This window comes from Hippopotamus amphibius, chromosome 17 (genome assembly GCF_030028045.1).
Source record: "Hippopotamus amphibius kiboko isolate mHipAmp2 chromosome 17, mHipAmp2.hap2, whole genome shotgun sequence".
NCBI lineage: Eukaryota > Metazoa > Chordata > Mammalia > Artiodactyla > Hippopotamidae > Hippopotamus > Hippopotamus amphibius.
Window position 1 is genome coordinate 41117995 of NC_080202.1, and position 10605 is coordinate 41128599.

Below are 10605 nucleotides of genomic sequence, written 5' to 3' on the forward strand. Positions count from 1 at the left end.
TATGTAGGTGGGGAGGGGCAGAGGTGGGGGAGAGACATGCTGCTGACTGCAAGGCACCCTTTCTTTTCCTCCTGGGTTCTGCGAGCCCCTCCCCCAGGAGCAGTCTTCACTTGGACCAGGAGCAGCCAGCAGGGAGAAGTGGGGGGCTGCAGCCTGGCAGGCCCCATCACCCCAGGGGCGCGGGACAGGCATGAGGCTTGCTGGGAAGGGCAGGCCCCAGCTTGCAGGTGATATTGGCGGAACAGGGTCAGCCTGCTAAGGCCTGGGATTCTACTGAAGAAACAATCACACAGAGAAAAAAAAAAAAACGAAACTTTATTGTTCCCTCCGAGGGATTAATGCCAGGAAGTGAATGGTCCCCATGGCCCCCACCCCTGGGGGACAAACAGAACAGGGCAGGATGAGGCATGGCCCCTCCAGTCCAGGTTGAACTTCCAAGCCCTGAAGCCCCCTCACTCAAGCTAAAGCTGGCGATCCTGCCCTTGAAGAAACAGTGACCTGGGCCAGGTGCACAAAACTCCATAGCTTGGGGGAGTGTGTGTGTGTGCGCGCGCGCGCGCGTGTGTGCGTGCGTGCATGCGTGTGTGTGTGTGTGTGTGTGTGTGTGTGGTGGGCAGTGGTGGCAGGGAGAAGGGGGAGCAGGCCTGGGGGCTACCAGGGCTGGGCAGGGTTTATCCTCCGGCCACCAGCCACTCCCAGAGGGGCTGGACCCCAGACCTGGGAGACCCCTTCCCAACGTCACACACAATGAAGGGTGGGGCAGAGCTACAGGCTTGGGGGTGCCCCAGCGCCCAGAAAGGGCTGCAGGATCAGGGGCTGGAGGATCCCTGGCTGGAGTGTCTCAGACGGAGGGGGGCCTGGGCACAGAGGCACCCCGGGGATCAGATCAGAACCCGAGGGGCAGACACGTCAGGCTGAGGCCAAGGTCCAAAGCCGCACTACTTGTCAATGAGCCCGCCCTCCTTGAGCTTGAAGTAGAAGAACTTCTCCAGGGCGCTGGCGCAGCGGCAGTACTCGCTGTCCGGGGGGTTGTACTCGCGGCAGTTGGCGATGACCCGCTGCAGGTCGGCCACAAAGAGCTTCCGGGTCACGTAGTAGCGGCTGCGCAGCCTCTCTGTCATGGTCTTCAGGTCTGGGCAGCAGGAGAGAAGGGCACGCCTTTCAGAGGCTGCGCGGCCCAGGGAGCCGGAGCAGGCGCGGGAGGAAGGGCGTGGAACAGAGGGTCCTCACCGATGGGGAAGCGGATGACTTCGTAGTAGTCTGGGGCCTCCGACTTCTTCACGGGCTCCATGAAGGGCCAGGCGCTGGGATGGGACTGCAGAGGAGAGCCAGGCTGAGGCCAGGCCCACTGTGCCACCCCCACCCTGGGTCAGAAAGCCACAGCCATTGGCACAGGGACCCCCAGCAGGGAGCCTGGTCTCCCCACCTTGATCTGGGCCAGCAGGTTTTTGAGGGTCATGTAGAGCTGGTCCGGGTCCTTCAGCTCCTTGCTGGGGCCAGAGGGACAGAGTCTGAGGCTCCTGGGCCCTCTGCCTCCCCGTCCCTCCTCCCATCCTTCCACACAACACTCACCCTTTCTCCTTCCCCAGCGGCTTCCAGCCCGTCTCTCCTGCAAAGCGGGGAGTGGGGAGGACACCCCTAAGAATGCCTGTCCGCACCCCAAGCGGGGCGCCCCCGTCCCGCCAAGAGCCCTGCTCACGAATGCCTGGGACGCTCTCCACAGGGACCTGCCGCACGCCCTCCTTGAAGCAGCTGAGCCCGGGGTAGACCTTTCGGATCTGGGCCTGTTTGCGCTCAATCAGCTTCTTGATGATCTGAGGGTAGGAGGGGTCTGAGGGGCCAACCCAGCTCCGGCAACCACCCCCCAGGCTACAGCCAGGCCCCCCCAATTTCCCCTAAGAGGCAGAGCAAGGACCGAGACCCTGGCCCGTCCCACCTCACGTGTGCACATGCATGTACATGTGGTACCCATCCACATGTCTACCCGCAGGTGCACACATGTGCATGAAAAGCCCCCCTGGAGACGTGCACGTGTGTGTGAGGGCATGCATGCACACGTGCACACGCACACACACCTCCTTCTGCTTCTTGATGATGTGGGACAGCTCCGTGTAGGGGATTCGAGGGTTCAGCTCACACTCCATCAGTGTCGCACCCTCGTAGTCCTTGATGTAGCCCAAGTAGCGGCTCTTGGGCACCTTGATATCCTTGGAGAAGCCCTAGGGAGTGAAGACTTATGATCAACCCATCAGCAAGACTTTCCCAACTTGAATCTGTCCCTGGAACGTATCCAGGCAGGCTGCCCCTACGACTCACCCCCAAGAAACTCCCAGTTCTCCCAGCCTGCCTGGCTGCCCTAGAGAGCCCTATCCTTCCCTGGGGCAGCAGCAGGAGGGAGGAAGACAGCTGTGAAGGACGTCCCCGCAGGTGTGGAATGGGAGAGGACACGAAGGGACTCCCAGGCCCTCTGCATCGGGGCTAAGACGGAATGCCCCGTCCCCAGGCAGTGGGCACACACAGGGTGAGGCGAGGGTCACCTGCTTTTTGAAGTAGCCAATGGCATACTCGTCGGCGTACGTGAGGAAGTAGAGAATGTTGTGTTTGATGTGATACTCCTTCAGGTGGTTCATCAGGTGAGTCCCATAGCCCTGCGGGGGAGGGGGGGCAGGGCTTTTTAGGAAGGAGGGGGCTGGCCTGCGGCTAGAGAGGTCTCAGGAGGGTGGGGAGAGGGGGGCAGGGACGGGAGGGAGCTGGCTGGAAAGGAGGTGGGAATAGCCAGGGGATCCAAGTCAGGTGGGAGGAAAGGCGACTGGCAGAGGAAGGGGAGTTTATGGGGAGAAAAGCGAAGGCTGCTGGATTTCTAAGCGCTTACTCTGGGCCAGGTTCGATGCTTGGTTCTTTACAGACCAATCCTCAAGTTAACCCATGAAACAGCTGTCATTACCTTCATCTTACAGAAGAAAAAACTGAAACTCAGCTATGTTAGGAAACATGTCCAAGTCAGGCAGTCAGCCACTGCAGGGAGGGCCTGGATCTAAACCCAACCAGGAAGCTGTGGTCCACCGGCAGCTAGTTCCCAGTCCCCGGGCCTCAGAACTGGAGGAAAGGGGAGGGGGAATCACAAGGGCCCCACTCATTACACCATCGGAACCCCAAAGAGACACTGTCTTCCACACACACCAAGACCAATGAGGCACCATGCAGCTCTGGGTTATGTAAAACAGGACAACCACAAAATTCTCCGGCGGTCCAGTGGTTAGGACTCTGCACTTTCACTGCCGAGGGTGCGGGTTTGATCCTGGTCGGGGAACTAAGATCCTGCAAGCCTCGCGGCGTGGCCAAAAATAAATAAATACCATAAAATAAAGTGGCTGCACCATTTTAAAAAATAAGTAAATAAAAATAAAACAGGACACGGGACTCCCCTGGCGGTCCAGTGGTTAAGACTGAGCTCCCAATGCAGGAGGCCAGGGTTTGATCCCTGGTCAGGGAACTAGATCCCATATGCCGCAACTGAAGATCCCATACGTGGCAACTAAGACCTGGTGCAGCCAAATAAATAATAAATAAACAAATAAATATTTTTTCTTAAAAAAAGGAGTATTTAAAAAAATAAAAAATAAAACAGGACAACCAGGGGCCCTACTCATGGGTCTGCTGTGACAATTAAAGGACAGAAGCCAGGACTATCACCCGGCACAGGGCTGTTGTGAAGATTAACTCCCCAAAGTATGTAAATGTGCTTGTGATGAAGGAAACACAGGTCCATTTAAAAGTGTTACTGTAAACCTGCAGAGTTCTCATGACAAAGAAAAAGCATTTTTTTCCTACGCCTTTAACTCTGTGCCTGTGTGAGATGGTGGAGGTTCACTAAACGCACATACATTGTCATCATTTCACGAGGTATGTAAGTCAGATCATCAGGCTGTACACCTTAACCTTATACCGCCCTACCTGTCAGTTATATCTCAATAAAACCAGAAGAAAACAGAAGTGTTACTGATTCTTGGGCGCCATATGTCAACAGGTGTGTTCTTAATGCAGTTCTTAATCAAAGCACAACGGCCACCTTGTGGGGGTGTGAGGAACTGTCTCGCCATTAAGAGAAGGGCTGGGAGCAGCTGTGTCGTTTCTGTGTTGCTCTGACCTGGTCCAGCCGCAGAACCAGGGGGTTGGATGGAGCTGGCACTAGGGGCACAGACTCACCTTGACCTGCTCGTTTGACGTGACAGCGCAGAAGACAATCTCTGTGAAGCCCTGGGTGGGAAACATGCGGAAGCAGATCCCACCAATGACCCGCCCGTCCTTGATCAAGGCCAGAGTCTTGTGCTTCCTGAGGGGAGAGGGGTCAGGTCACAGGCCCTACCTGTCCCCCAAAGGCTCCCCAGGAACCCACAGCCCTGGAGGCCTGAGCTGTACACAGTGCTGGAAACTAAGGAGCAAGAATTGCCCAGGGGTGGAGGAAGAGGCCCAGGGAGCAGTGGGGAGGCCAAGGAGGAAGCGCCTGGGTGTGGTGGCCCGGGGTTGGGCTCTCTTGGGGACGCACGGGTCAAAGACGAGGCGGGCGATGTACTCCTTGGGCATGCGCGGCAGCTGGTGGGAGAAGACATTCTGCAGCCCCACGAGCCACAGCAGCACCCGCCGGTTGGCCTTGGGCGTGAGCGAGTTGCCGATGACGTGGAACTCGATGATGCCGCGGCGCTCCTCCAGGCGGGCGGTCTCGTCCCGGGCGGCGTTGGCTGACAGCAGGCTCGTCTGGGCACCGGAGGAGGGGTGGTGAGCCGGGGTCTCGGGTGGGGACCCCCCCGCCCCCGCAATCAGTCGTGAAGCCGGGCCGCCCACCTCGGGCCCGAGCATGGCTGCGGGGTCAGTGATGGTGAGCATGACCTCGTTGACCAGCTCCATGGGGATGTCGCCCATCACGCGAAGCCGCTTGGCGTCCTCCAGGGTCAGGTTCTCTGGGAGCTTCCTCTTCTCGCCTGCTGAGGAAGTCGGCAAGGTCTCCCAGGGACAGCAAGAGAGGCTGGGGAAGGGTGCACGCGGGGCAGAGGTCAGGGGTTAAGCACCCACCGGGCATAGGCTCAGCCCCTCCGGAATCCAGGCTCAAGGAGCTGTTGCTGCCCCCACCCATGGTGGGGCTGAAGATGGGGGCGCTGGGAACCACCGCAGCGCTGACCGTAGCTGAGAGAGAGACACGAAAAAATCGGGGGATGGAGGTCAAAGGTGCTGGTGTCCTGCAAAGGGACCCGGGCTCTCCCACCCCCAGCTGAGCCCTCCTGCACTTCCGCACGCTGCCAATCACAGCCCTTCCTCCGCTGCAGGGCTGAGCTCAGCCAGGAGGGCCGAGCAGAGAGCCTGCTGCGTGCGGCACGTACCTGGCCGGGGCACCAGCTGGGTTCCCTCTGAGGGAGGCATGGTGAAGCCCGACTCCCAGATCGGAGAGTTTGCCCCGTAGATCTCCTCCTCCAGCATGGACAGGAATCTGGGGGGAGGGTACAGTCTGTGCCACAACTCTGTCCTCCAACCGAGGGAGCAGCCTGGGCCAGACACCCAAGGGACTGGAGGCTGCCCTCAGGGAACTGGGAGACACAGCCTCTGCCTTCAGACGAGGGGAGGCACAGCTCCCTGCCTCCTGGGAGCCCCTTGTTGAAGGCAGGAGGACAGGATGATCTGGAACAGAGACCAGAGGCCACGGTGAACAGCACAGGGAGACCAACACCATCCTGTGCTGTGTGCCAGGCAGGGCACCCAGTCACCCGGGGCCTCAGTATCAAAATGTGATTCCACCCTCTCCTGCCACCTCTTACTCCCACCTGGTGGCAGGAGGAGCACAGGAGGGCTGGATTAGTCGGGAGAGGCTTCTTGAACTGGGTAGCCATGAGCCGGGTTTAAGATGAAAACAAAGTACGGCAGAGTAGAGAAAAATCTTACAGAAAGGACTAGGACAGGGATGAAAAGCGGTTTCATCTCAAGTGTAAAGTCTCGGAATGCTGTGGTGAGAAGGATTCTGAACTGTATCCACGCCCCATGGGAAATAATCATGTCTACCAAGGGCGTGGGTGGGGTATTAGTACCTGTCACCCCCAGACTAGTACATAAAAAGGCAAAGAGCTAGCAAATTCTATCTGGGCCTTGGGCAAGTCTCCCAGGCAGAGGCCCAGATCCCAGAAGGTTCATGGAGAGAGAGGAAGGACCAGTCCAGGAATCCTTCCTAGAAAAAGGAGGACCCCAGGGAGGATGTGAACGTGGTGTAAGATCCTAACGGGCCAGAATGAGCCTTACTTGGGGAAGTGGGTGAGGATGAGGGTCCTCTTCTCGGGCACCAGCTTGTCCTTCTCCACCCGGAACTTCTCCAGCAGCTGTCGCCGGGTAACGGTGAAGATGGAGCGGAGAAGGCTTCGTCCAAAGACGTGAGTGGTCTCGTACCGGGGAAGGCTATCGCAGCTCTGGGGCACGTGGCAATAACAGAGCCACCTGCAGGAGTGTGGACGTGGTAAGTGAGAGTAGAAACCAAGCTCGAGCTGGGCCTACAAGCATCCCCCGTGCTGCCCTCGCTGGACCTACCTAGTGTAATTGACCTTGTAGGTAGCCACATCCTCGGCCTGAGACCTCTGCCGAAACTGGGCAGGCGTCTCAAGCTTCCAGTAGTTAAGGCAGAGCAGGAACATCTTGGAGAGCTCGAACATTGTCTGCCGCTCCCGGGGAGCCAGGTGACTAAACTTGTACTGCACAAAGTTCAGCACACCCTGGTGGGGGGGAGGGGGGTGTCGGGGGTAAAACAGGGGAGGAAGTAAGAGCAGCTAGCAAGGTCCTCATCCTTAGGTGCTTCCTGAGAGCAGGGGGCTCTCTGGAGCTTTCCCTCTGGAGCTGTCTGTGAGGAGAAATTGCACCCCATCCCACCTCCATGCCCACTCTGAGGCTGGCACAGAGCACCCTCCTGTCTCTGAACCTCTCCCCTGTTCTTAGCTTGGGGTAGGGGGGTGGATAACACAGGCTCCCCACTCCTCCAAAATGCCCCGATCCTCTTACCACCTTCCTCATCCCACCTGCTCAATATTAGGCTTCTCAAATGGGGGGCTGCCCAGGGACCCCTCCACCACGGGCCGGGTCATCTGCAGGATGCATTTCCGCAGCAGCTGGAGGAAGAGGAAGAGGGAGGAGCAGAGGTCAGCGGAACACAGAGCTGCAGACCCCCAGCCGCTCACACTCTCAATCGGAGAAAGCTCACCTTGAAGAGGTAGAAATAGACCTGCTTGGTGTCCGTATCCTCTTCCTTGTGAACAGACATGAACAGATTCTCCACGTCCACCACCATCCCCAGCAGCCGGTTAATCTCATCCTCTGACACATTCTCCAGGTGGGACACATGGTCAGCTGTAAGGATAAGTAGTAGTTGGAAAAAGTGAACAGAAAAACTCCACAGGGCTTTCTGCTCCTCTTCATCACCAGCCAAGACACACCCTCGGTCCCTCAAACCAGTGTGACCGGCAACGAGACTGACTGCTCCTACGTCAGCCCTGGGTGGCCTCTTGTCTCTTCTGAGGAGCAGATTTCCTTTCTTCTCCCTTGCAGCATACACACTCTCAGCCCAATTCCTCCTTAGGAGGCATCTTCGTTCTTGCAGAGATGAAGCTATCCTGTCCAAGGAGGACCCAGCACCTGCACCCCCACCCCCAGCTCCAAGGGCACTACCTGCCTTACCCAAGGGGTGCTCACAGCTGCGGCACAGCTCGCTCAGGTTGGCAGCTGGCTGCTGCAGGTCCATGCGGGGTGCAGTGGGGGGCTTGGGGTTTTTCCACCCATTACACTTGCAGGTTTCATTGGCCTGGTAGCAGAAGGATCAGTCAATAACCCTGTAACCTGGGGATGAGAAGCCGTTCCCCAGCCACAGCTTTGCCCCCATTCCCACCCAAGCCCAAGGATGCCCCAAGCCCCGCCCCCTCACCCCAGGCCCCGCCCCCACCTTGCAAGCCGAGAAGACCCCTAGCTTCTCAAGCTTCTTGGCGCGCGGCAGCCCCCGGACTTGCGCCTTCCTCTGGCTGGCGCGCTGCTGCTGGCTCAGGCCAGGTCGAGCCGGATCACCCCCGCTCCCAGTACCCCCACTTCCTACCCCGGGCCCCCCAGTCCCTGTGCTCCCGGCTGGGGCTGCAGCTGGGACGGGGGCTGGTGCCGGAGTGGGAGCCGGAGTCGGGGCCGAAGCCGGGCTGAGGGTAGGAGTCGGAGCTGGGGCAGGGCCTGGGGACTGAAGGGGACGGGGCTGCGCGGCCGGGGCCGGGGTCGAGGCCTGGGAAGGTTCCGCCATGGCCTCCCCCGCAGCGGAGCGCGGCGCAGCGCGGCTCGGCGCTCCCAGCCCTAGGGCCGCATGGGCAACCGGCATTCAGTGCGCAGGCGTTCCTGCCCTGGAGCATGATGGGAGTTGTAGTCTTTCACGGTCGCGCTCTTCACTTCCAGCTTCCATACTTTTCTGTCCTGTCTCTTGATCTTGGACAGATAAGTGAGGCCTGAGCCAGCACTACATGTTGACGCTTTCCCACTTGTAATCTCTATTGAAGGCTTCCAAAATTGTCAAGATTGCTGCCCTCTTGGAGACAGGGAAAAGCACTCCAGGACACAGGCTTCTATTTGGGTGAAAATGCAGGCTTGGGGTCTGGAGTTGAGGTGACTTCTTGCCCATCTCCCTCCCGCCCCCACCCTTGCCCTATCCCACACCTCTCCAGACACAGAATTGCATCTAGGGTGGCGATTAAATAGCAACAGTTCTTGGACTTGCTTGGTGGTGCAGTGGTTAAGAATCCGCCTGCCAGTACAGGGGACACGGGTTCGAGCCCTGGTCAGGGAAGTTCCCACATGCACGGAGCAACTAAGCCTGTGCACCACAATTGTTGAGCCCATGTGCTGCAACCACTGAAGCCCATGTGCCTAGAGCCTGTGCTCCACAACAAGAGAAGCTACCACAACGAGGAGCCCGTGCACCACAATGAAGAGTAGCCCCATCTCACCACAACTAGAGAAAGCCCGTGTGCAGCAAACAAAGAGCCAATGCAGGCAATAAATAAATAAATCTATGAGAAAAAAAAATAGCAACAGTTCTATTTCTTGACCTGTTAAGTGGTTATATGGGCGTGTTTTTGTGCACTTTTCTCTATGTAGGTTATACTTCAACAAAAAGGGTTTATTTTATAAGCACTGAGCGCCCGAGTAATGTCCGTGATTCGGAAAAAGGCTCCCGAGCTGGGGATGAGATAAAGGCAGAAGAGGGCGTATGGGAACAGCTCTCCCCCACCACACCGTGGGCACCTCCCGCGCGGGGGCCACGTCTTCATTTCTGTGGTCCCAGCGCCCGGCTTTGTGCCTGTCACAGTAGGCCCGGCGTGCGATGAATGAAGGAAACCAGGAAGGCGCATCCACCTCCCAGTGCCCCCGTGTCGCCGGATTGTGCGTGGTCGGAGAACTGTAGGATGTTCCAAGAATGGACGACCCCGCGGTCACACTTTCAGGGCTCTGTTCAGGGGGACAGTCCTCCTTGCCCCCAGGCTTGATTCTCAGAAGGGCAAGAACCCGGCAGCTTAATCTCATCTCGGCTCCGTGCTGGTAACCGCTCCAGAGTCGGGCTTGAGAGCCGCCAGCCCTTTCGGCCTATCGGGTTGGGTCACAGTCCCGGCGGCCGGGGCCCTCTGACGGAGTGGGGAAGGGCCCAAGAAAGGGGCAGGATCCAGATATAAGAAGCAGCAGCACGGGGCGCCAGGGTGGCTGCCAACCTGACCAGTGGATATAGGACGTGCACAGATGACCCCAAAACTTTGCGGACGCGAACCTCGCCGGAAGCCAAGGGAGCCCCGCAGCAGAGGAGCGCTGCGCGAGCAGGAGCGGAGCTGCGCGGGGCCGCGCGGGCCACCACTCCTCGTGTCTGCGCCCTGGCCCAGCGCCGAGCGCTACGTTTGGAGCCTCGCGCCCTTCAACAGCAGTTGCTCACTCGGATGCAGCAGGTCGGTAGCGGTCTCCCCAACGGGAGCCAGTCGGCATCCCGATGTCCCAGCGTGGCCTTTAATGGACAGAACCAGGTGGCCACCCTGCCGGTACAGCAGCTCACGGACGATGTGGCAGCCGTGCGGGACAACGTCCATGCGGAGGATGGCTTCCAGATGAAGATGTATGCCCACGGCTTCACCCCTGAGGAGCTGGTGGTTCGAGTGGACGGTGGATGCCTGATGGTGACCGGCCAGCGGCAACTGGAGGGCTGCAACCCAGATGGGACTGGCTTCCTCGTGGCGCAGAAGGTGCACCAGCAAATGTCACTACCACCGGACCTGGATCCCGCTGCCATGACCTGCTGCCTGACCCCCTCCGGCCAACTGTGTTTCCGTGGCCAGTGCCGGGCACTGCCTTCTCCTGAAGCCCAAACAGGGCAGGCCTCGAGACTCAGAGGCCGTAGCTCTCAGAAGGGTTCCAAACTAGCCTGACCCAGTAAACAACCACCATAGTGAGCAACAGCTTCAGTGTCTGTGGTCTTTTCTTGGGGCTGGGGTCAGAGGTGGAGGTGGAACAAAGGTAGAGGGAGGCCAAGTGGAGGGCCCAGAGGGGCAGGAAAGGCACCCCAAGGTGGTG

The 10605-nt window shown here is 58.8% G+C and overlaps 2 protein-coding genes across 5 annotated transcripts; one reads left to right on the forward strand and one right to left on the reverse strand.

Moving 5' to 3' along the window:
• Positions 1-299: 299 nt before the first annotated feature.
• On the reverse strand, positions 300-8379 carry KAT2A (lysine acetyltransferase 2A). 4 transcript variants are annotated; one of them, XM_057716861.1, is made up of 18 exons: positions 7964-8323; positions 7702-7825; positions 7229-7374; positions 7047-7136; positions 6565-6746; positions 6283-6474; positions 5376-5482; positions 5071-5181; positions 4843-4979; positions 4547-4755; positions 4207-4333; positions 2538-2648; positions 2076-2219; positions 1700-1814; positions 1573-1609; positions 1427-1490; positions 1231-1315; positions 300-1132 (listed from the first exon to the last, which is right to left on the reverse strand). In XM_057716861.1, exons 1-18 carry the CDS (start codon positions 8300-8302, stop codon positions 939-941), a joined length of 2514 nt encoding a protein of 837 aa, XP_057572844.1. In that variant the 5' UTR covers positions 8303-8323; the 3' UTR covers positions 300-938. The 4 variants fall into 4 exon arrangements, with proteins under 4 accessions (XP_057572844.1, XP_057572843.1, XP_057572842.1 ...); XM_057716860.1 differs by having other exon boundaries at positions 4843-4982; XM_057716859.1 differs by having other exon boundaries at positions 1573-1814; positions 4843-4982; positions 7964-8379.
• A 1590-nt stretch (positions 8380-9969) lies between these two features.
• Positions 9970-10490, forward strand: HSPB9 (heat shock protein family B (small) member 9). The gene has a single exon (XM_057716128.1). The coding sequence runs from the start codon at positions 9978-9980 to the stop codon at positions 10458-10460; it is 483 nt and encodes a 160-aa protein (XP_057572111.1). The 5' UTR covers positions 9970-9977; the 3' UTR covers positions 10461-10490.
• The last annotated feature ends 115 nt before the right edge of the window (positions 10491-10605 follow it).

Coding starts and splice junctions, on each gene's coding strand:
- KAT2A (XM_057716859.1), bottom strand. CDS start 8,377: ATGCCGGTTGCCCATGCGGCCCTAGGGCTGGGAGCGCCGAGCCGCGCT. Junction 7,826..7,963: donor GGGTCTTCTCGGCTTGCAAG/GTGGGGGCGGGG, acceptor TTCTGCTACCAG/GCCAATGAAACCTGCAAGTG. Junction 1,815..2,075: donor TCATCAAGAAGCAGAAGGAG/GTGTGTGTGCGT, acceptor TCCTACCCTCAG/ATCATCAAGAAGCTGATTGA.
- HSPB9 (XM_057716128.1), top strand. CDS start 9,978: ATGCAGCAGGTCGGTAGCGGTCTCCCCAACGGGAGCCAGTCGGCATCC.